This window comes from Podarcis bocagei (genome assembly GCF_964188305.1).
Source record: "Podarcis bocagei genome assembly, chromosome: 12".
In the NCBI taxonomy this organism is placed as follows: Eukaryota; Metazoa; Chordata; class Lepidosauria; order Squamata; family Lacertidae; genus Podarcis; species Podarcis bocagei.
The window spans coordinates 36,812,353-36,832,520 of NC_138137.1; the positions used below are offsets into that span (position 1 = coordinate 36,812,353).

Below are 20,168 nucleotides of genomic sequence, written 5' to 3' on the forward strand. Positions count from 1 at the left end.
TCCTATTTATCTACTTGGACTTTGACGTGCTTTCGAACTGCTAGGTTGGCAGGAGCTGGGACCGAGCAACGGGAGCTCACCCCATCAGGGGATTTGAACTGCTGGCCTTCTGATCGGCAAGTCCTAGGCTCTGTGGTTTAAGCCACAGCGCCACCTGCGTTCCAATATTCGTACTAGTCTACCACTGATTACCAGGCCGATATTCTTGGTACTGCTATTATTCCATAACTCTCAAAGCAGGCAACACATTTGGAAAAAAATAACATGGTAAAATCTCTTCTTCTAAAATGCTCTGAAGAGTTGATCATTCCTTTGCCCAAACATACCAGAGAGGCACGGCAAGTTCTGACATTATTTTGCCCTACTCTGCCCTTTAAAGACTGGATAAATGAAGCAGAGGCGAAACAGCTTGCTGTTGAAGCCGTCAGATTAAAGTCTATGTCACAGAAGTAGTGGCTTGGCAGAAGTAGTGGCAGGTAGCCAATGTGGTGCCCTTCTGATGTTGCTGGATCCAACCCCCATCAGCACCAACCTGTAAGGTCAGAGGTCAACACTGATGGGAATTGTAGTCTGGCAACATGTCACAGAAGTTGCATTGGCTACCACAGTATTAGAGATAGGGCTGATCCAAGACATTTCACTGCTTGAGGCTGAAAAGCAAATGAATCTTCACTGCAAAGTGCATAATATCCAAGGCTAGTTGTGTTATTTCGGTATCTGAGGCAGAAAATCCCATCAGTACCTGTCCTTGAGAATAAAAATGTTGTAATAATAAGTTAAATAACTAGAATTTGCCATTTTTCATGACATTCAAAATCAAGGATCCAAGGTGGCCACTTCACTTTTTCTAACAATAGGGCAGGCCCTGATTAGACAACTCATTGGGCAGGTCAAAAATTATCAGAATCTTTCCTTTACTCCTCACCTCCAGTTCTCCTACTTGCATGTTAGAGATGCAAGCAGAGAACTGTAATACTGGAACTTCATATAAGTCAGTTTAAAGAGAAATACCATGTTATAAGAAAGCTGCTAAACAGACTTTATATTAATTCTTTTTGTCAGTGTTAAGTTGCAAATACAAAACAACCCCCCCCCCCATGTTCTATTACCTGCTTCTTCATTAGAAGCATATGTAATTCTGAAGCTTGCCTCAAAACCATTGTGACTTTTGACCATAACGACGGTTATCTTGTTTCCAGAGGATTTCACCTGAGTCCCTGGAGCCACCAAACCACACAGCGTGGAGAGTCGAGGTGCGTTTTCACCGAAGCCATTGTGAACCTACTTGCCAAATAGAGAATAACATTAACAAGCATACCTGTAAGAGGTATAGGTTGGTTGCTCGAGAGCAATCAGGCAATATGCTTCAATAGTCTGTTTTTAAGCTTTCTTATCGGTGATAAAAACCTTTGGAATGCAGAGCGCCTCTATTCCATGTCTTGCTCATTCACTGGCAGAATCTGAGAGAGGGCGGTCCTTAAACCTTCCCCAGCAGAGTAATTTCTTGACGACAAGTCTGCGCCTCCCCTCTCTGCTCGGAAGCCTACTGCGCAAGGAAGGCGTGGGTAACGGAGGACCTCTCTCCTTCCTGCTTTGCCCAGGCAAGGTGTCGTGGCACCGCCTCGCCTCCCCCGAGCCCGGCATCTCCTTTCCACTAAAGGCGTGGCTACTCTCCTCCGCTGAGGAGGTGCTGCTTCCCACGATCTCTGGGGGCTCTCTGTAATCCATCCGGTCTTTCCCCTCTCACCCCTGAGCTGATGGCAGTTCCCTGACAATACCTTTAGAAAAGGCTTTCTTCTAAGTGTAGCATGGCCATCAACATGCCTCAACCCCCGATTGAAATTCTTGAACAAATGTCTTTGAAACGTGAAGGTCAGAAGCTGCCGTACACCGACTCAGCCTATTGGTCCATCCGGCTCAGTATTGTCTTGACAAGGAGTGGCAGAGGCTTTTAGGAGACAGGGATCTTTCCCAGGTCCACCTGGAGATGCTCAGGTCTGAACTGGGGACTTTGTATATACAAGACATGTGCATTGCCACAGAGTCCCTTTCCAAGCTCTTCAGTCAAGATTGCCAAATTATTGCAGTCAAGACATCACAGGGAGGAGGAGGTTGCACTCAGGACCAGATATTCCACCTCTTCTTCTTCTGCTGCTGCTGCTGCTGCCTGCCTAGCTGCCTTCCTTGTGCCCAAACCTTTGTATGATGTGGGACTTAGACAATGCACCAGTGGGCAAGCATGCTAGTCATAGCAACACTGATCATAGCAACCTGTTGCAAAGCAAGGAATTCCTGCCATGGAGGTATTAGGGATATCAGGGAGTGGATTAGGTTTGGTAAGCCCAGCTTCCCTGTGTTTTAAATGCATCTGTATTATTTGCACTGGAAATTGGTCTATTTGGATAAAGGGGGCATTGCCACATCAACCTCAGCCTGTCCTCAGTCAGCCCCCACCTTCCTGCTTTCCTATTTACAGCCAATCAGGGGGCAGCACTGCCAGCTAGTTGGCCTCTCTCTGTGCTGTGCTTTACAGAACTCAGCAGGGAGGAGGAAGATGGGGACAAAAACAGTTGCCTTTGCCTGTCATTGGATCTAGCGCCACCTAATGTTGATCTTCCTGCCCTCTGCCCTATCAGTCCCAATGAGAACCAGCCACCACTAGTCATTCCTAAAAAGCTAGGTGTGTTTTAATTCCCATTGTCCTGTTTTTGTAGTCAATTTAACTTTGCTATGCCATTTCCATATTCCACAGTAGTACAAATAACCCCACACTTACAGCCACATAATTCGAGCTACAGTTCTGGTAGAGTCCAAAAGCCATGTCATGAATGGTAAGAGTGACCCGGCGTCCCAATGGCACCATGATTCTCCATTCACATTTTAATTTGTGCAGGGCAGAATTTGGATAGTTGGGGGATGTAAATGTCCCAACAGTGCCGCGGAGATCACCTCCGCACTCTGGAACGACACAAATAATAGGCAGTCTGAACTGATGTTTTCTGGGAGAGCAAGAGAAAATGTATAGTGATTCTGAGGAAAGGTCAAACAAAAGGAAACACTCAGGTGTCTGCAATGGTTGCCTTGTTTACCATATTTCGTCTTGATTCATAATTAAGGCAGAAACTAAAATCAGAATATTTTACACTGTATCTTCAACTTGAAAAAAGATCTGCCAATAGCAGCTGGACTAGAAGACAAACCCAATGGCATGCAATAAGCAATAGTCAAAAGGCAACATATGAAATGGAAACCACACTGTTTGCAGCTCACCTTCAACACTAGCAGAAAAATGTAGTCTGAAGCCTGGAGCGTTGATGGATCCATCAGTGGCAAACTTGATGTAAGCCAAGTTGCTGGCGGTGTCCAATGCACTGGGTATACTAGCACCACAGTATTTACCTAATAAATCCCCTAGGTAGTTAGAGAGAGGAAGAGAGAAAGAGAAAGAGAAGTTAATAAAGAGGGTGGGCATCTGATCTGAGGGTCTCAGGTTCAATCGCTGGCATTTCCAGGCATGACTGGGAGAGACCCCTGCCTGAAGTGTTGGAGAAACACTGTCAGTCAGTTTAGACAGTACAGAGCTGGATAGACCAGTGGTCTGACTCAATTTAAGACAGCTTCCTGTGTTCCAGTCACTGTATTTATTTATATTTACTTGCACTCTGCTTGTATTCTGTGTATATTAGGCAAAACTGCATACTAAAATATGTTCATTAGGATAAATTTGCACTAAAATGCTTTCCTTCACCACCATCATCTGAGACCCATCTTCATGTGCCTCCTTCCATGAGAGGTCCAGAGGTCTCTAACATTCCACAGAAAATAGAGACACTCTAGCCTCTGCAGTGGCTCCCCATTTGTGAAATGCTCTCCCCAGGGAGGCTTGCCTGGCACCTTCATTTAGACGCCAGGTAAAAACACTCCACGTCAACCAGGCCTTTGGCTGATTAACATTTCATGTCATTTCATATGTGTTTCTGGAAGGTGGTGGTTATTGGTTTGTTTTTGGTTTATTGTGTTTTTAGTTTGTGTTTTTATGCTGTGAACCACCCTGAGATATTCAGATGAAGGGCAGTACAGTGGTGCCTCGGGTTGAGTAATTCATTCCGGAGGTCCGTACTTAACCTGTTCTTAACCTGAAGCACCACTTTAGCTAATGGGGCCTCCTGCTTCTGCCGTGCCGCCGGAGCATGATTTCTGTTCTCATCCTGAAGCAAAGTTCTTAACCTGAAGCACTATTTCTGGGTTAGCGGAGTCTGTAACCTGAAGCGTATGTAACCTGAAGCGTATGTAACCCGAGGTACCACTGTATACTACTACTGCTGCTACTACTGCTAATGCCATTTCTTATTAGGACTTTTTAAGCTAACAAACAAACAAATAACTGAAGTGAAAATACAGAGGGCCAAACATAAGACTGAAAAAGCCAGAAATTTAGAAACACCGAAATTGACAGATTTGATCAGCCTTAGTAGTGACTGATAGGTTCTGGGATGGGTTGGGGTGAGGGATAGCACAGAGAGGATTCCAAAGTTCTGCCCCAGTTGCCTGCACACAAGGACAGCCATGCCCTACTCATAATTGTAATGACTGCAGCAGAAAATCATATCAGACTGTTAGTTCCCCTCACATGCAAGGAAGAAAGAGTAACGACAAGAGTTTCACAGACCTGACGCATACTGTTCTCGAATTTCCAGGTAGTCATATCCACACTCAGATGAGTTCTGGATATCTAGTGCTTCAAAGCGAATGGTGAGAAAATGACCCACAGGTCCGCGGAGAAACCATTCACACAGCAAATTGTCTGGATAGTGGAGATCAGGGAATCCGACACTTTCAATGACTCCGTTTTGTCCCGTCAGTGTTCCACCACAAACAGCTGCAAAGAAAGAGTCTGATCACTGAAATGGTCATACGTATTCCAGTCTTTCATTTAAAGATTTTGGATCAGTAAGAATGCTGGGTATTATTATTTTTTTCATTTTACCTCTTGAATACTTGACATTGAATCCAGCGTGTGGGTCTATACTGTCTGAACGAAATCTCATATATAAGGTAGAACCAGATGACCTTTGAATGCCTGGTAAAGAATTCCCACAAAGCTTGGCAATTACTGGTGAATTGGCGTCGGCACCATCTCGCAATTCAAGGTAACTTAATGTGCAGCTGAGAGAAGGCAACAGATACATTTAAACTGGTGAAAATTGCTTTGCAACATTTCAGGAAGTATCTGAAACATGGAACTAACATCCTTCAGTGAATGACATGGTAGCTCAATTCTGAGCAGGGCAGGAAAAACAGAGACAGACACCCTAACAATCAATAATACCTAGGGTCACCTGAGATATAAATCAATTATAGAGCAGGAAATATCTAAATAGGTCACAGCATTATGGAGAGTTTGCTCTGCAGTACTTTATCCTCCTGTCTGAAGCATGATTTAAAAAATGGCTTTTGAGGACTGTGTTAAAAAACTGAATTTAGAATGCTTAGTTCTGATTCATTAAGTGCCAATCATGAATGCAATTAGCTCAATCAAGCATTTTTGAAGTCTTTTAATTAAAAACCACTGTAGGAAGAGTAATTGGGACTATCTTCAGACACATATGGTTATGAAATCGACCATATCATAAGGATGATTTTTTTCTCATATAAATTCAGTGGGAACGCTTTTAGGGCATATAATTGTCCCTGAGTATCAGCAGATGGAGAAAGGAAGGAAGGAAGGAAGGATGAACTTGGTGCATGAAGTGACTGTAGGGAAATGTAAGACGAAGAAGAAAATTTCTGCCCAAATTTTTTTCCCTTAATGAAATATACAAGGCAAACAAAACTGAGAATATAAAGATTCTTAGAAACCTCTCCTCCAGAAGGTTCTTCACATTTATTTTAAAGTTAACAGTACATTCTAAATGGGGGTAAAAATGCCATATCCTTCAAAAGACACCGAATTTATAGCAATTAAAACATGCCTGTGAAACAACTGACACAGTTGCGCTTCCACTGATACAATGAATGTAGGTTAGTGGTGGGGAACCTGTTGTCGGACTCCCATCTCCTATCTGTCCCAGCCAGTATGGCCAGTGGTCCAGGATGATGGGAGCTGCAGCTCAGAAATATCTGGAGCATCACACGCTCTCAAGCTCTGATATAGCCCTTAAAGAAGAGTATAATGCTCAGCTAAAGCAAAGCTAGCGCTTGCTCCTTCCTTAGGTTGCTAGTTGCCTCCCTACATGGCTTTCTACCTTTGTAGCAGGTTTCAGGAGATCCCACCCTGGCTGTCAGACACCCCGGCTCCTCCCAGTAACCCTATGGCCTCACCCAGCTCACCCAGGCTTCTCCCTTCTCCAATAGAAATGATTCAATTTTGAGACAGAAGAAAGTGCTGATTGGGATGAGAGCTCTTCCCCATCATGGATCACTGGAATATCCCACCATTTTTAATGGGGAGACATTTGACAAGCAGAGAAACAGACTGAATGTTCTGGAGGAGGGTCCCTGTTAGCCTGCAGCTGCAAAAAGGCCTCCCCCCCGAAGCCAGCAGTACCATTTTGCTATACCGTAGCGTAATCAAGACTGATTATGTTACAACCATACATCTGCTAGACAATAGCAGCTACTGCGGTGCCATAGAGCCAATGTCCTGAGATCAGCGCTTCCATAGCTTACTGGGATGGTGCACAGGTGGGAAGTGGTGCCCCAGCAGAGGTGATGGAATGGATCCACTGGTGCACCTGCACAGCCCCTCCCCCACTGCCCTGCCCTGTCCCTGCACCATCCCAATAAGTGGCAGCAGTGTTGGTGCCAGGAGAGCTCTGCTACACCACCCCACCATGCCAGTCACTCCTGTCTTTAGATTTAAAAGAGAAATAAAAGCAAGAACCTCATTACATTAACCCCAAACCCTCCATGATAGCTTCAGAACATTTAAAGAAAGGTAACACAACAACGTGCTCCTACTTGGGTGAAGACTGGATATCAAAGTGATCTTCAAACTCCAGCTCCACTGCAGCCCCATAGGGAGCAATGATTGTCCACACACATTCAGCATGTGGTGGGTAATTGCCAGGATGGCCAGGTGAAGAGACAAATCCCGAGGGGTTGGACTGGCTGATATAGAAGTTCCCTCCACAAGCTGGAAACAGAAGATGAGGAGGAGCTGGTTGAATACTATAAGGAATGTGTATAATAATGTCTTCTATTATAAACACACTAAAATGGATCATCTATGAGACCCACCTTAATTTTCTGATATCACAAGGACAATACACAATACTTTCTTCTGTTGTGGTTTTTCTATGTGCATGTGGAAGTTCTGACATGGAATCGTTTATAGCTTTGGTTTTACCAGTTCTGCCCTTCCTTTCAAAATTAACACACAGATGCTCTCTTCATGAGTTATCCTCATGGAGGGGACTTCATGCAATGATCACGGCATGGGGCCATTCCACTGTCCCTGTCCCCTGGATGCACATGCAATAATATATGCAGAGAGGAAGACCTGCCTGAGAGCAGCTGTTTGTGCATAGGTTTCTATGCAGTTGTGACACCTGCATGGTTGGGAGTCTCAGCTGCATGGAAGTTCACATCCATGCAGATGTTCATGCCTAGCTTCCTCCCTGCAGATATCTACACCAACACACTGACGTCCAGAGGGTGGGGCCAGTGACATGCCCAATGCTTAGGGGCAAGACCAGCGGCATGGCCCTGCTTTCCAGTCAGCCCATGATGCCCCTTAAACTGGGTAATATGCAAAGGAGGCAAGCTTCTCCTCATATACCATAGAGACTTTGTAGCTGTTTCCCTACAGGCATCCGTAAAACACCAACTGAGAAATATGCCAGTGTGGTCCTTCACCAGGAGTATTAGAAAAGGTAATGTGCAAATGAGGTCCAGGGATGTATTTTGACCAAGCTGGTGCTCCTCCACTCAAGCAAGGACCCCAGCACTGAAGCCATGCTGAATTTTAGGAGTATATCAACAGCTATCAACTAAATGGGCTCTACAAGTTTGGAGGCACTATGTCACAGACTACCAGAGAGCCATTGGTTTCCTGCCTTGCTTGTAGGCTTTCCTGAGGCATCTGGTTGGTCATTATGGTAAGAAGGATGGTGGTCCAGATGGAGGTATGGTCTGAGCCAGTTGGGCACTTCTTAACCATTTAATGTTCCTGTCAATCATGGATCCTGACATCATTTGAGAACCACTGATTTAGAGTATCATGAATGTTTCGGTAGCCCCTGTTTGTATTTAGTGCCAATACTCACCAAGACCCTTTGCCTCGTACTTCAGTTTGAAACCTTGCCCTCCATTATTGCTATCAGAAAGGAAGTGGACAAATAGCTGGTTGTCTGTGGTGTACATTGTAGAAAGGGAATTGCTACCACAAAAGCGTCCATTCCTGCTGCTAGGTCCTAACGGTGGGGCAGAAAGATCTGGTCCATTCCTAAGCTAAAAAACAACAACATTAAATGTGCAAGATGATTTATTTCGTTTTCACAACAAATCTATGAGAACAAGCTATTACTTCCCATTTTGAAGATGTGGAATTGAAATGGACAGATACACAACTACGTGCCAAAGGCTACTCAATTAATTCAGGGAAGAATTGGGATTTTAACTCAGCTGCTTCAGGCCTAAGGCCTTTTAACATGTCAGAAAGTCAATAAATCCACTATAGGTTCTGTATCTCAACCCAGAAAATGAAAAAGGGAAACGCTACTGTTTTATGATGGGACCTCAGGGCTATCAAGGACCCAGTAAGAAGTAAGCAAGCTGGTTACTGGTCCCTGAGGTATTCTGGACCCAAGCCAGTTTAGGCTTTAAAGACAATAACCTATGATTTTATCCAGTAAATTCATCCCTTTACTACATGAACTTCTGCCTGTGTAACAGAGTTTCCTCTTCCTACCGTTTCTATGTGCACCCTAATCTGTTCTGGGGTTGAGGAAAACCTGGAACAGATTGGAGGTGTTCATGTGGGGAAGGAAGAAGAAGGCCTTTGCTCTAACGGGATGACTTTATTGGATAGAACCACCACACTGTAAACTGGTGCGCAGAAACAAAAGAGTAACTGGCTGAGCTATTTCAATATTGCTTTCCTCTTGTCCTCACCTCAACATAATCTCCATGACTGCAGGCAGCATCTTCATTTATCACCTGGAACAGCTCCTCAGAATGGATGCCAATGATGAAGCCAACAGTAACCATAACATGCCAAGAACAATTAAGGTTAGGAGGATAAGTTTGCGGATAGTTGGGTGAAGTGATCACACCACTGTCTGTGTACAAATAACCACCGCAACCTAAGTTAAAGGAATAAGACTCCGTTAAGGAAAGGACTGTTTAATTTTTATATATATATATCATTCCTATCCTGTCCAAATCTCTAAAATCTCAGATTTATCAGTTTGGTGCTTCTAGCTCTTATAGAATCACCCCCCCCCAAAGCAGTGCATATTTTGAGCCAGGGCCAAACTTGTAACATACATGTTTTCAGGCTCAATTAATTCATTTGTAGGAGATCTCCTACTAGATCTACAGATTATGCCAGTCGCTTTAATTACAGAGGCAGGGAACAGGATCCAGCTGGCAGGACAGATCCCGAATAGCACCTTTCTCCATGGGCCACCTTGACAGGTGAGTGTGGCTGCTAACCTGTCAGTCACCTGATGTCATACAATGTCAAGTGAATCTACATTGAACCTGTGGTTTTCATTGGTAGAATTGGGATGAGCACTCTTGGTGAACTCCCAATGCTTCCTTTGCAGCTCTGACCTTAACTCAATTTGCGGTTGCAAAAAAAAATAAAATCATCATTTGCAGTTGTGGCTTGAATTCACCCTGGGGCTACAGCTGTAAAGGAAGAATTCAGAGCACTTTAGAAATGTGCTCCAAATTCCTCCTTTCTGGCTGTGGTTCATCACTTTTTGAATTTGGCACCTTTTCCTGTTGCTTCATGCTTACTTGAAGTTAAGTCCCATTGTGGCCAATGAGGCTCTTACTTCCAGGTAGCATGTATAGGATTGCTGCTGTTGTGCCTTTTCCGCAATCAAATTTGTCACTAATATATCTTGCAATACAAAAAATTAAGAACTAATTCTCTCCAGTGCCAGATATGATGTGTAACATGTGGCACTTGGTGCTTCAGCAAAGGTTTGTTTCATGATTCACTGGCTACTTGCAACCAAACCTATCTCTCCCACTCCAGTTTGCTGCTGAAATGCCAAACCTACAATAACTGTGGTGCTATTTCCTTGACAGGGGAAGCAACAAATTCTTCTGAAGCAACAGTAAATGTTTGGAAATGTATGAAGGACTAGACATCTCCTCTTGTATCATTTTAAGATTCTGTAATTTGATTATTCTGTTTCTCCAGGACACAGAGGTACATTAAAAAATAATCAACTTGCAGCAGTCTAATCCTGTTATCATATACATCTGGGTTCCTTCCCTCTCTTTCTTTCTTTCTTTCTTTCTTTCTTTCTTTCTTTCTTTGCATTTGTAGGGTCTTACAATTTTTTTTAACCACGTAAAAACAGTTGCACTGTTTTGTGGTATGCAATTCATTTTCCTTAAAAAAAAAACCAAAACCAAAACAAAACAAAAACCCCACAGCAGTACAAAGGCAGCCTGCAAATCTTACCATAATAGAGAAATGTTTTCTTAGTTTGCATTTCCAGGCAGATATCCAGGCAGATATCAGCAACAATAATTGTGCAGTGGTTTTGAAGTTACATTTGAAAATTGGGTGAATTTAAGATTACATCTCAAAAAACATGCACCCGTGGGATTCACAACAATTATGTGTGTGTGCAGAGGATTATTGCAGAACAGGACAGGCAACAGTATAAAAATTAAAGAGATTCTATAATCACTTCCTTCCAGCCCCCCCCCCCCCCCGCTTTAAATCTGCAAAGGCACTCAAAGAACAGTTTTAAATGATGACTTACTTTTGTGGTAAGAAGCATTAAACCCAGCACCGGTAATACTTGCATCTGAAGTGAAGCGAATGTACAAAGCATCCCCAGTGGATCTTATTGGTCCAGGAACTTCACGACCACATAGAGTGGCCAGGACTGGTGCAAGGCTGTTGTCTCCTATGAAAAGAAATGGAAAATTGTGTTTCCATACTTCCATTACTTGTGAAAGAAACAGCCATGTTTTATTTGGAGAGGCAATGTTAGAGCTGGAAGTTCTCCGTTCACCATTTCATTGGTAGCCAGAAGATGGACTGGTTTGCATGCAACACTAAGCCAAACCATGGCAGTGGGAGTCCATGAGTGTGTGGGTACTCACAATAAAAACCATGGGCAACATTTTCCTCGTCATGCTTTCCTGCTGCAGTGCTAATCAGAGCTAAGCCATGGTTTGGCTTAGTGTTGTGTCAGAACCTAGGCTCATGGTTTGTCTCTGTTCAGACTTTGTGGCAGGTGCATGGTGGCCTTTGGAAATACTTCTGTGTGGCATTTTAAAATGCAGTGGTATGGAGCTGCAACAATAGCCTCCTGGCAGCGTCACCACGGCTACTTAATGGAAGAAGGAAGGGTGAGTGTGAAATGGTGCTGAGGTTGAGGCTATGTGAGTGCACCAGCAGAGCCAATCTAACACTCCTGGCGCTGCACCCATAAGGCCCTGGGCCTTGCCTTCTGCTCACGCTCCTCCTAGTAAGCAGAACTGCCACTGCCACTAGGAGGCTATTGCTGCAGCTCTGCTCCATTGGATAGCCCTATCTGATGGCAGAAATCTGCGAGAGGCACTTATTAGAGGGATGAGCCCCAGTTCACCATGAGTCTAACACAATAGGGGAAGACATGTAGACATGGGAATTTGGCAAGCATGAGAATTGCAAATTGCATAAACCAGGATTTCCATTTGCGGTCCACAGCTATGGAAAGGTGCCAATGTTTCTCACCATCTCTCAGGACAAGTTTATCGTAGTTGCATGAGCGATGAGACTCAATATCCAAGGATAGGATGTTGATCTCCACTGTTGAGTCTGGCGCTCTGATAACCCATATACAATCGGCAAAATTTCTGTAGTTTGAAGGCCAGTCCGGTGAAAACAGAAATGAAGGCGTTTCACTGGTTCTTGAGAAACCTCCACAGGCTCCTGCCATGAAAGAGAGAATCATGGGTAAAAATAAATTATTTTTTCATTGTGTTTAGTGACAACACTATTTGTTTCTCTTCCATGTTTGTTTCTATGTACTGTAGCCCTCTAGATTGCTAGATTACAGCTCCCATCCTCCCTGATCGTTGGCCATGTTGGCTGGGACTGAAGGGAATTGGGGTCCACTGGTGCCCTATCCCTGCTAGAGTATGTGTACATGTGTGTACAACATGCGCATGCATGCATTGGGCTCACCTAATGTCTTCTTGATACAAAAGCAGGGCCTCCCCTGATTATTTTAATATTTGGGCAGGGAATGGGCCTCTGTTGCTCCCCAACAACTGGCCTTGCATTCTGGCACTGAGGTTCAGTGTAGCCTTTTATCCTCCATGAATTTGTCTAATCCGCTTTTAAAGGAATCTAAGGCAGTGAATCTTGTTGCAAATATAATGTAACTGAGCTGTCGCATCTACCTGACAATTAATGCAATCCCTCTTACTGCTGAAACCACCTCGTATTGAACAAAAGGTTTGCTATACAATAGGTCGCTAATCTTCAAGACAAATGCCGCAGGTGGAAAAGTTGGTGGGGTTGTGATTTCCTAGGATAAGAGAAGAGGTCTATGAGCTTAATTGTGTTGCAGAGTCAAGCCTGTCCTCCTGCCTCTCTGTCCTGTCCTGTGCTATCACCTGCTCCTTGATTCTGTATAGAAAAGCCAAGGCAACACTAAGCTGGCATGTGTACTGGCACGCACACTAGAAAGGTATGCTCTCAAATGTTTCACTTGGCTTAAAAGCATGCCTGAAAAAAGGTTGACTACCACTGGATGATAGCATTCCATCACGCAGACTGGCAAACATACACTTTCATTATCTGCCTTTCTCTCAGTCGCTGAACGAAAAGGTTAGCCACATGGACAGGAGACCAACCTATAGGAATGGCATGTCCCACAGCTGTAGGTGCTTCCACCACATTCCAGTCCAAAAGGAAGCCCTTTCCATTTACAGAAAAATCAGAGGTGAACTGGAGAGTAACAGAGCTTCCAGAGGAGGTGAAAGAAAATGGGGCTACACCACAGTACGTTCCTATGAGACGAAAGTGCGTGTTGGGCCCATCATATACCTGCAACAGTGAGAATAAAGATTAGTAACACTGTTGGGATTTTTTAGATGCAGCCAACATTTCTCAGGATGCACTTTTCTGAGCAAATTTCTGACAGTTCTCCTCACCCCCTTAAGGAAAAAGAAGGGCACTTTTCAGAATTCCCCCCAAATACTCCCCACTTTTTGTGGCGGCAAAGACTTCCTGTTTGCTTCTGCCAGAAAGGTCCTCCTTGTGGGTCTTCCCCAGGGCATCTGGATGGCCACTGTAAGAACTGGACTAGATAGGCCTTTGGCCTGATCCAGCAGGGGTCTTCTTATGCTCTTATGGTGGGAGGATCGAAGTGGTTGCATGTGTGGCCAAAAGACTGTTTCATGCCTCAGCTCATTTTAAGTTGAGATATAATCATCTGACAGCTCCTTTTGCTTTGTGACTTATTTGTAACAGAGTTTACCAAAATAAAAAAGTTTGCAAGTTCAAGCCCACCTTCAGCTTGTCAAAGTAGCAGTTATACGTATCTTCAATATCCATCTGTGTGATCTGACCATGGACCACTTGTGTTGTGTTGCCAGTTATTGTCCACTGATAGTTGGAGTAGTGAGGGTAATTTCTAGGCCACAGTGGAGATGCAATTTGTCCACTGCTTCCCACCACAGTATTTCCAAACACTGAAAAATGAGAGGTGGCTATTATTATTATTATTATTATTATTATTATTATTATTATTATTATTATTAATGTTCTGTTGAATGATTTTGCTATGTAGGTAAAAGAGGGGAGATTTTCTTCGAGACCCTCTCCACCCCCGAATTGTTGTTGTTTTTTAGTCATTTAGTCATGTCCGACTCTTCGTGACCCCATGGACCACAGCACGCCAGGCACTCCTGTCTTCCACTGCCTCCTGCAAATACTGCCTCCAATTTCCCCTTAAGTTTCATTTCCCCTTGCAAGGCTTTGTTATTTTAACTTAAACGAAATCTAAGCATGTGGGTACCATCATAGACAATGTGTTGGGGCTGCACAGCTCACCTGACCTCCCTCTAGGAGAGCTACTGCTGAACGGCAGGATGGAGAAGGGGGTGACGGCAGGTAATGGTGAGGTTGGCACAGTGCAGAAGGGCAATCCTGCCAGCATGTTTGCACTGTGCCAACCTTGCCACTGCTCTCCTTCCAAGTATGCAGCAGTGACTCAGCCAGAGGGAGGTCAGGTGAGTGGTGAAGTCCTACTACGCTGTCCACTCCTACTGGAGTGAAGAGGGACCCTGAGCTGTATCAGGGTGTCCTGATACAAAAGAGGACATGGCTCCTGCACATTTAATAGCTGTATGGAAAGGGGAATTTCAGCAGGTGTAGTCTTGTTTTTGGAGTTGAGTCAGTGTACTAGTAATCCACCATTTTTTACTTTCTGAATTTTGTACGGTATTTTCCCCCTTCCACGTTGCCAGGGCATACCTGCCACCTCTACCACAGACACCAAGGGTCTCTGATTAAGAATGTACCCAATGGCAAATCACATGCTCTTATTTGATGTAACTTTTACATTGCCTCTTCACATTTTATGGATTTTTGAATTTACAAGTGCTCAGGGGATTTATTTATCTTCATTACTTATATATGATGTTGGAAAAGACCCTGATGTTGGGAAAGATGGAGGGCACAAGGAGAAGGGGATGACAGAGGATGAGATGGCTGGACAGTGTTCTCGAAGCTACCAGCATGAGTTTGACTAAACTGCGGGAGGCAGTGGAAGACAGGAGGGCCTGGCATGCTCTGGTCCATGGTGTCACGAAAAGTCGGACACGACTAAATGACTAAACAACAGCAACAACTTATATCCCACCCACAACAGGTGTGTCTGTGTGTGAACTAAGCTATCACAAAGTTAAGGAAGTTACATGATGCTACATATTGTTGGCGGGAACTCTCCAGAAGTTAAAACACAGTAATATTATCAAGGTGTATGTCTACACATATCTTTCTTTCTTTCCTTGCTTGCAAATGATCTGTAAAGTAATTGCTTCTGTTTGAGTTCAGTATTTACTTACTGTGAGCAAATGTGGCCTGGAAGCCCCTTCCATCACCTGAGGCATCTGAGACAAATATAACCCACAGGCCGTGCCCAGTGATAGACGTATAATTCTCCATCACAGAGTCGCCACAGAATCGTCCCACCAGCTGGCCACTGGAATTGCCTTCTCTAATTTCTAGGTAGTCCTTGTTGCAGTCATCACTTGCTTCCATCTGAAAATCTCTGTTTTCAACAGCAATGTGGGCACGTTAATTGACATAACAGCACATGGGATAAAATATAAAATACAAAGGAAAATGAATGTACTGCATCAAGCAATTATCTCTCAGTGATTCCATGGTTTTCCTCTTACAAGGGTCAGTAAAATGCTAATGATATTTAAGGACTCCAAAATATTCTGTATATAATAGGATCCAGTCCATTTGCAGAGTAATGCATATGGGAAAAGTTATCAGTGAGCCTCATCACATTTTTACAAATTGCGGCTATCCTGTTATACTGTCTACTTCTATATCCTATCCTTTCCGTGGGTGGTATCCAACTTAGTTTTACTAAGTGTAGACCCACTGAAATTAATAAACCTAACTTAGTCATGGTTGTCAGTTCCACTGGGTCTACTCTGAATTAGCTGAATACCACCCATGGTATCCTGTTCACCCTATGTGCTATAATGCAGGGTTCAAGGCATCAGTTTACCACTCTACACATCTGGAAGGACATGCTCTTCAACTGAGATGAACCAGCTTGCTTGACACACTGGCATTTGTAAGTCAATTAACACGTTGGCTTGTGGATCATGTGGCGTAATGGGTCAGGGCATCTGGACGTTAACCAGCAGGTTGGTGATTCGAGCCCAACCTGGGATGGCTGTGGGCAGGTTTCCTGCCTTGCAAGGGGTTGAACTAGATGGCTCTCGAAGTCCCATCCAATTCTATGATTCTATAATTCTAATCTATAGAAATGCATTGTTCAGAATTATTTCAATTTTAAGGAAATGCATCATTTGGGGGTGTTATTTTTTGGGGGGGGAGGTTCAGTGTTTATTTTGCTTTTAAACTGCATGAAACCCAAAGGAAGAGCTCTTTGCCATTTTAAAGGTTCTGGATGTATTTTTAGTTTTAGTTTTTGTTCATGGGTGTGTATGCATTCCTTGCAAAATGCATGACTTTGAAAGCACATGAGATGGGTTCTGGCTTAATTGCTAAATGAAAGATGCTGATCCGCAATTTTGTCTTAAATCATACATTTGCCCTTATACAGACGTTGTTCTTTCTCATCCAAGGGTTTGTAGAGAATAGTTGATGGTTCTGAGCAGGGATTATATAGCGATTATATAGGATTCTGCACATACCTATAGACCCTATTTCCTTAAGACACATTGGCTAAGTATTCTTGTGAGCAAGGGAGGGGGGATTAAAAATTGGATCCTCTGCATCTCAAAGTTTCACCAGCAACAACTTGGCTGACTTATTCATTCTTGAACAAATTGGCTTTGTCACATGTGTACATCAGGAACTAATCTGAACCCCGCATGCTAGGTAAACTGTATTTTTCCTGTATCAAAATTATATTCTGTTTTTCGAAGGTCAGCCATGAATAGAAAATCAAAACCAGAGTTTTCTATGGTTAACATGCACAAAATATCACTACTCAGATTTCCTTCCAGTTTAAGTGGGCCCATGTCTCTTCAGGGCACTATGAAATGGAACCAAAAGCCCATCTGGACACACTTCAAACTCATTTAGAGCTATTCCTTGGAACATGCTAGAGAAGTAATTTTGCAAGACCAATATTCAAAAAATAAATAGCTTTTCCCAAATAAAAAGAGACAAAACTGATAACAGACACAGCAGATAATAACTGACATCTTAACGATGGTTCAAAGACCTCCCACTATTTCGTGATTTTCCTTTCGGTTATGAAGAACTGGGAAGGAACTGCTGACACCCACACCCACACGTGTGTGTGTGTGTGTGTGTGTGTGTGTGTGTGTGTGTGTGTGTGACAGAATGCTATGGGTGCTGGCCTTATTGGCACATTTGTTTGTGCATGCCATTAGATTTAATTGCTTAGTGCACTGACATGGATGTACTTGGTTTTTTGCCTAGAAGGAGTGTGCACATAGGATTTCATGATTTCCTCAAGGAGATAAGGATGAACTGCACCTGCTTCATTCTGCATTGTACATTCATTTCTTACAACTGTGCAAGAGACTCTGGACTAGGGGGAAAGTATTTGGGAATGAAATACCAGTTCAGTTTGGTCAATCATAGACATGTACTATAATAGCTGCTTGATTAGTCTGGGATATATATGTGTGTATTTGTTTTGCAAGAGACCCCACAGAGGCAAAAGAAGGAGGATATCTAATAATCTCTCCTTGTTTATGCTATACCAGAGGAGTGGCATTTACAGCATAGAATGCAATTGTTTCAACATCTACCATGATATGCTCTAGATAATGCACGGCGGAAGAAACAGACGGCAGGCCCTTTATGGCCACTACCGTGTTCTTTTTCCAAGTTGTTGTGGGCACCGCTACACTTTTACATGCTGGTAATTACATTTCCTACTAAACACAGCATTTCCTTCCTGGAGCTCCATTAAAAGGCTGAACAATAACCCTTTGGAAATTCAATTTACGTGAAAGACAGCTGGAGCCGGTTGCCAGGGGAGACCAGAATGTTCCAGACACATTCAATATTTGGCGGGTAAGGCTCAGGGAAGTTGGGGCTATTGAAGGCTCCTCTCTCCATATGGAAGGTCCCTCCGCAGGCTGCAAAGGAGAGAGGGAGAAATGAGCTGCAAGGAGACCAATGGAAAAGGAGGAAGATACCGCAAGCAGATTAGAGCTTTTGATAGCTACGAAAACGTGGGAATTCCCTTTTGTGTAGCTTCTTGAAAAAAGCAAATATCTCCATCTCGGATTTATGACTCAGAACAGGAAATCCTAGTTATAAGAAGCTTCTCTAGTGGATCAGTTTCTCTGCTCTTGCACATTGTGGGGCTGAAAGTTTTCCATGGTCCTCATATGGCACTTTTGCATTAAATGAAAGGTGCAGGCTAGAATACATGTTACACTGCAGATTCCTGCCTAGCAGGTGGCATCAAACTCCATAAATCACTGGTTTACCCTCTCCTGGTCCCCTGCCACTGCCACACACTCTTCAGAGCCCTGCCAGTCCCTGACAACAGGTGATACCAAGCACCCATAGTTCACTCGCCTAAAGCTGTTCTGTGCTGACCCTTGGTTATCAGCCAATAATCACTCCATCATCTTCTTCAGCCTTGGATTCCCAGGTGTTGGTGGACTACGGCTCCAATCACCCATTGGCTAAGTTGGGTAGAGATGGTAGAAGCTGTAGTCCAATAACATCTGGGGATCTAGGGTTGAAGAACATGGTTGTACAAGACCCAATGTCCACTTGCTTATTGACTGGGCAACTAGTCACAGACCCTCATTCCTACTGGGCTTTCACTGACTGGCTTTACTGGTTCTTCCAACCAGCTTCCTTTCCTAGCTCCAGCCTTGCTCTTTCCTTCTTTACGAGATTATTGCTCAAAGCGACTGCCTCATATTCCCAATGCCAAGGAATGTGGCGCAAAGCTTTAAATTGTTACCCCATCTAGGAGTATTCAGAGACAGGCTTACCAGATGTTGATGCAGCAACAATGGCATGGAAACCTTTGGCAGTATTTGCATCATTGGAGATGAAATTGACAGACAAAGCACTGCCGAAAGAAGTGACAGGATGTGGAATGGTGGTGCCACAGTAGCGCCCTGAAAAGACCAATATAAGATACATTAAATGTTTGGTAGACCTTTTGGGAGCAAGGGGTTCTGTTTCATCCATTAATCATGGGCCTGTAATCAGTCCTCATTTCTTTATTTTTGCTGTTTAAAAAAGTTTACTATATTGCTGTTCAATGGAGCTTCTGGGATAGCTTCCAAAATGAAGATACAGGTGGCCAAGGGCCTTACTACCTGTTATATTTATGACATTGGAAGTCCTCACTTTTTTGGGGGGGGGTTAAATTCAGTGCCAGTGCCAGGTAAAGGTAAAGGGACCCCTGACCATTTGGCCCAGTCATTACCGACTCTGGTGTTGCATGACTAAGCCGCTTCTGGCGAACCAGAGTAGCGCACGGAAACGCCGTTTACCTTCCCGCCGGAGTGGTACCTATTTATCTACTTGCACTTTGTGCTTTTGAGCTGCTAGGTTGGCAGGAGCAAGGACTGAGCAACAGGAGCTCACCCTGTCGCGGGGATTCGAACCACCAACCTTCTGATTGGCAAGTTAAACCACAGAGCCACCCGCGTCCCATGCAGAAGAGGGGGGCACTGCACAAATCCACCCCACACCTGGTATTAAATGTCACCTATCCTTCCATCCATTCCCAACTTTAAAGGTCACAATTTTGTCTGCAAACAAGTGAATTTGCTAAAACAAGAACATTAATGATGATGCAAAATAATAATAATAATAATAATAATAATAATAATAATAATAATAATAATAATAATAATGCAACAAAATAAGTAAATGCTAACATACCCTGCAGAGGTGCATCATAATTATCCCCTTCCTGAATTTCTACGTAATCAGTGGTGCAATTATGCCGTCTGTCTTCAGTTTCAAAGTCAGTAAATGACAGTGTGACATGATTGACTGTTGGGAGAAAGATATGTAAGGGAAAGTTTTGCATTTCACAAAAGGAGGAACTGAGTAAATGTTCACACTGAAGGCTGGCTATTTATTTATTTATTTATTTATTTATTTATTTATTTAACTTGATTTCTCTCTCTCACCAGGATAGAACCACTTAATCATATTGAGATGGTTCAGACATTGCATGAACAAGGAGCCTCGGGCTCATGCACTCCTCCTTCCCACTGTTCTAATGCACAGCGATCTCCCTTCTCCT

At 43.6% G+C, this 20,168-nt stretch overlaps 1 protein-coding gene across 1 annotated transcript in view; it reads right to left on the bottom strand.

The window, feature by feature from the left end:
* CUBN (cubilin) overlaps positions 1-20,168 on the bottom strand; it is a gene marked incomplete at its 5' end in the record, with an annotated part of 135,617 nt that overhangs the window by 31,163 nt on the left and 84,286 nt on the right. The window contains 16 exons of the mRNA XM_081163387.1: positions 1,110-1,281; positions 2,777-2,958; positions 3,271-3,411; positions 4,670-4,879; positions 4,988-5,166; positions 6,961-7,135; positions 8,268-8,451; positions 9,115-9,305; positions 10,953-11,099; positions 11,915-12,112; positions 13,042-13,234; positions 13,700-13,881; positions 15,259-15,464; positions 17,886-18,018; positions 18,895-19,023; positions 19,799-19,912. Coding sequence (XP_081019513.1) covers positions 1,110-1,281; positions 2,777-2,958; positions 3,271-3,411; positions 4,670-4,879; positions 4,988-5,166; positions 6,961-7,135; positions 8,268-8,451; positions 9,115-9,305; positions 10,953-11,099; positions 11,915-12,112; positions 13,042-13,234; positions 13,700-13,881; positions 15,259-15,464; positions 17,886-18,018; positions 18,895-19,023; positions 19,799-19,912 — 2,736 coding nt within the window. The remainder of the gene's footprint in view (positions 1-1,109; positions 1,282-2,776; positions 2,959-3,270; positions 3,412-4,669; positions 4,880-4,987; positions 5,167-6,960; positions 7,136-8,267; positions 8,452-9,114; positions 9,306-10,952; positions 11,100-11,914; positions 12,113-13,041; positions 13,235-13,699; positions 13,882-15,258; positions 15,465-17,885; positions 18,019-18,894; positions 19,024-19,798; positions 19,913-20,168) is intronic.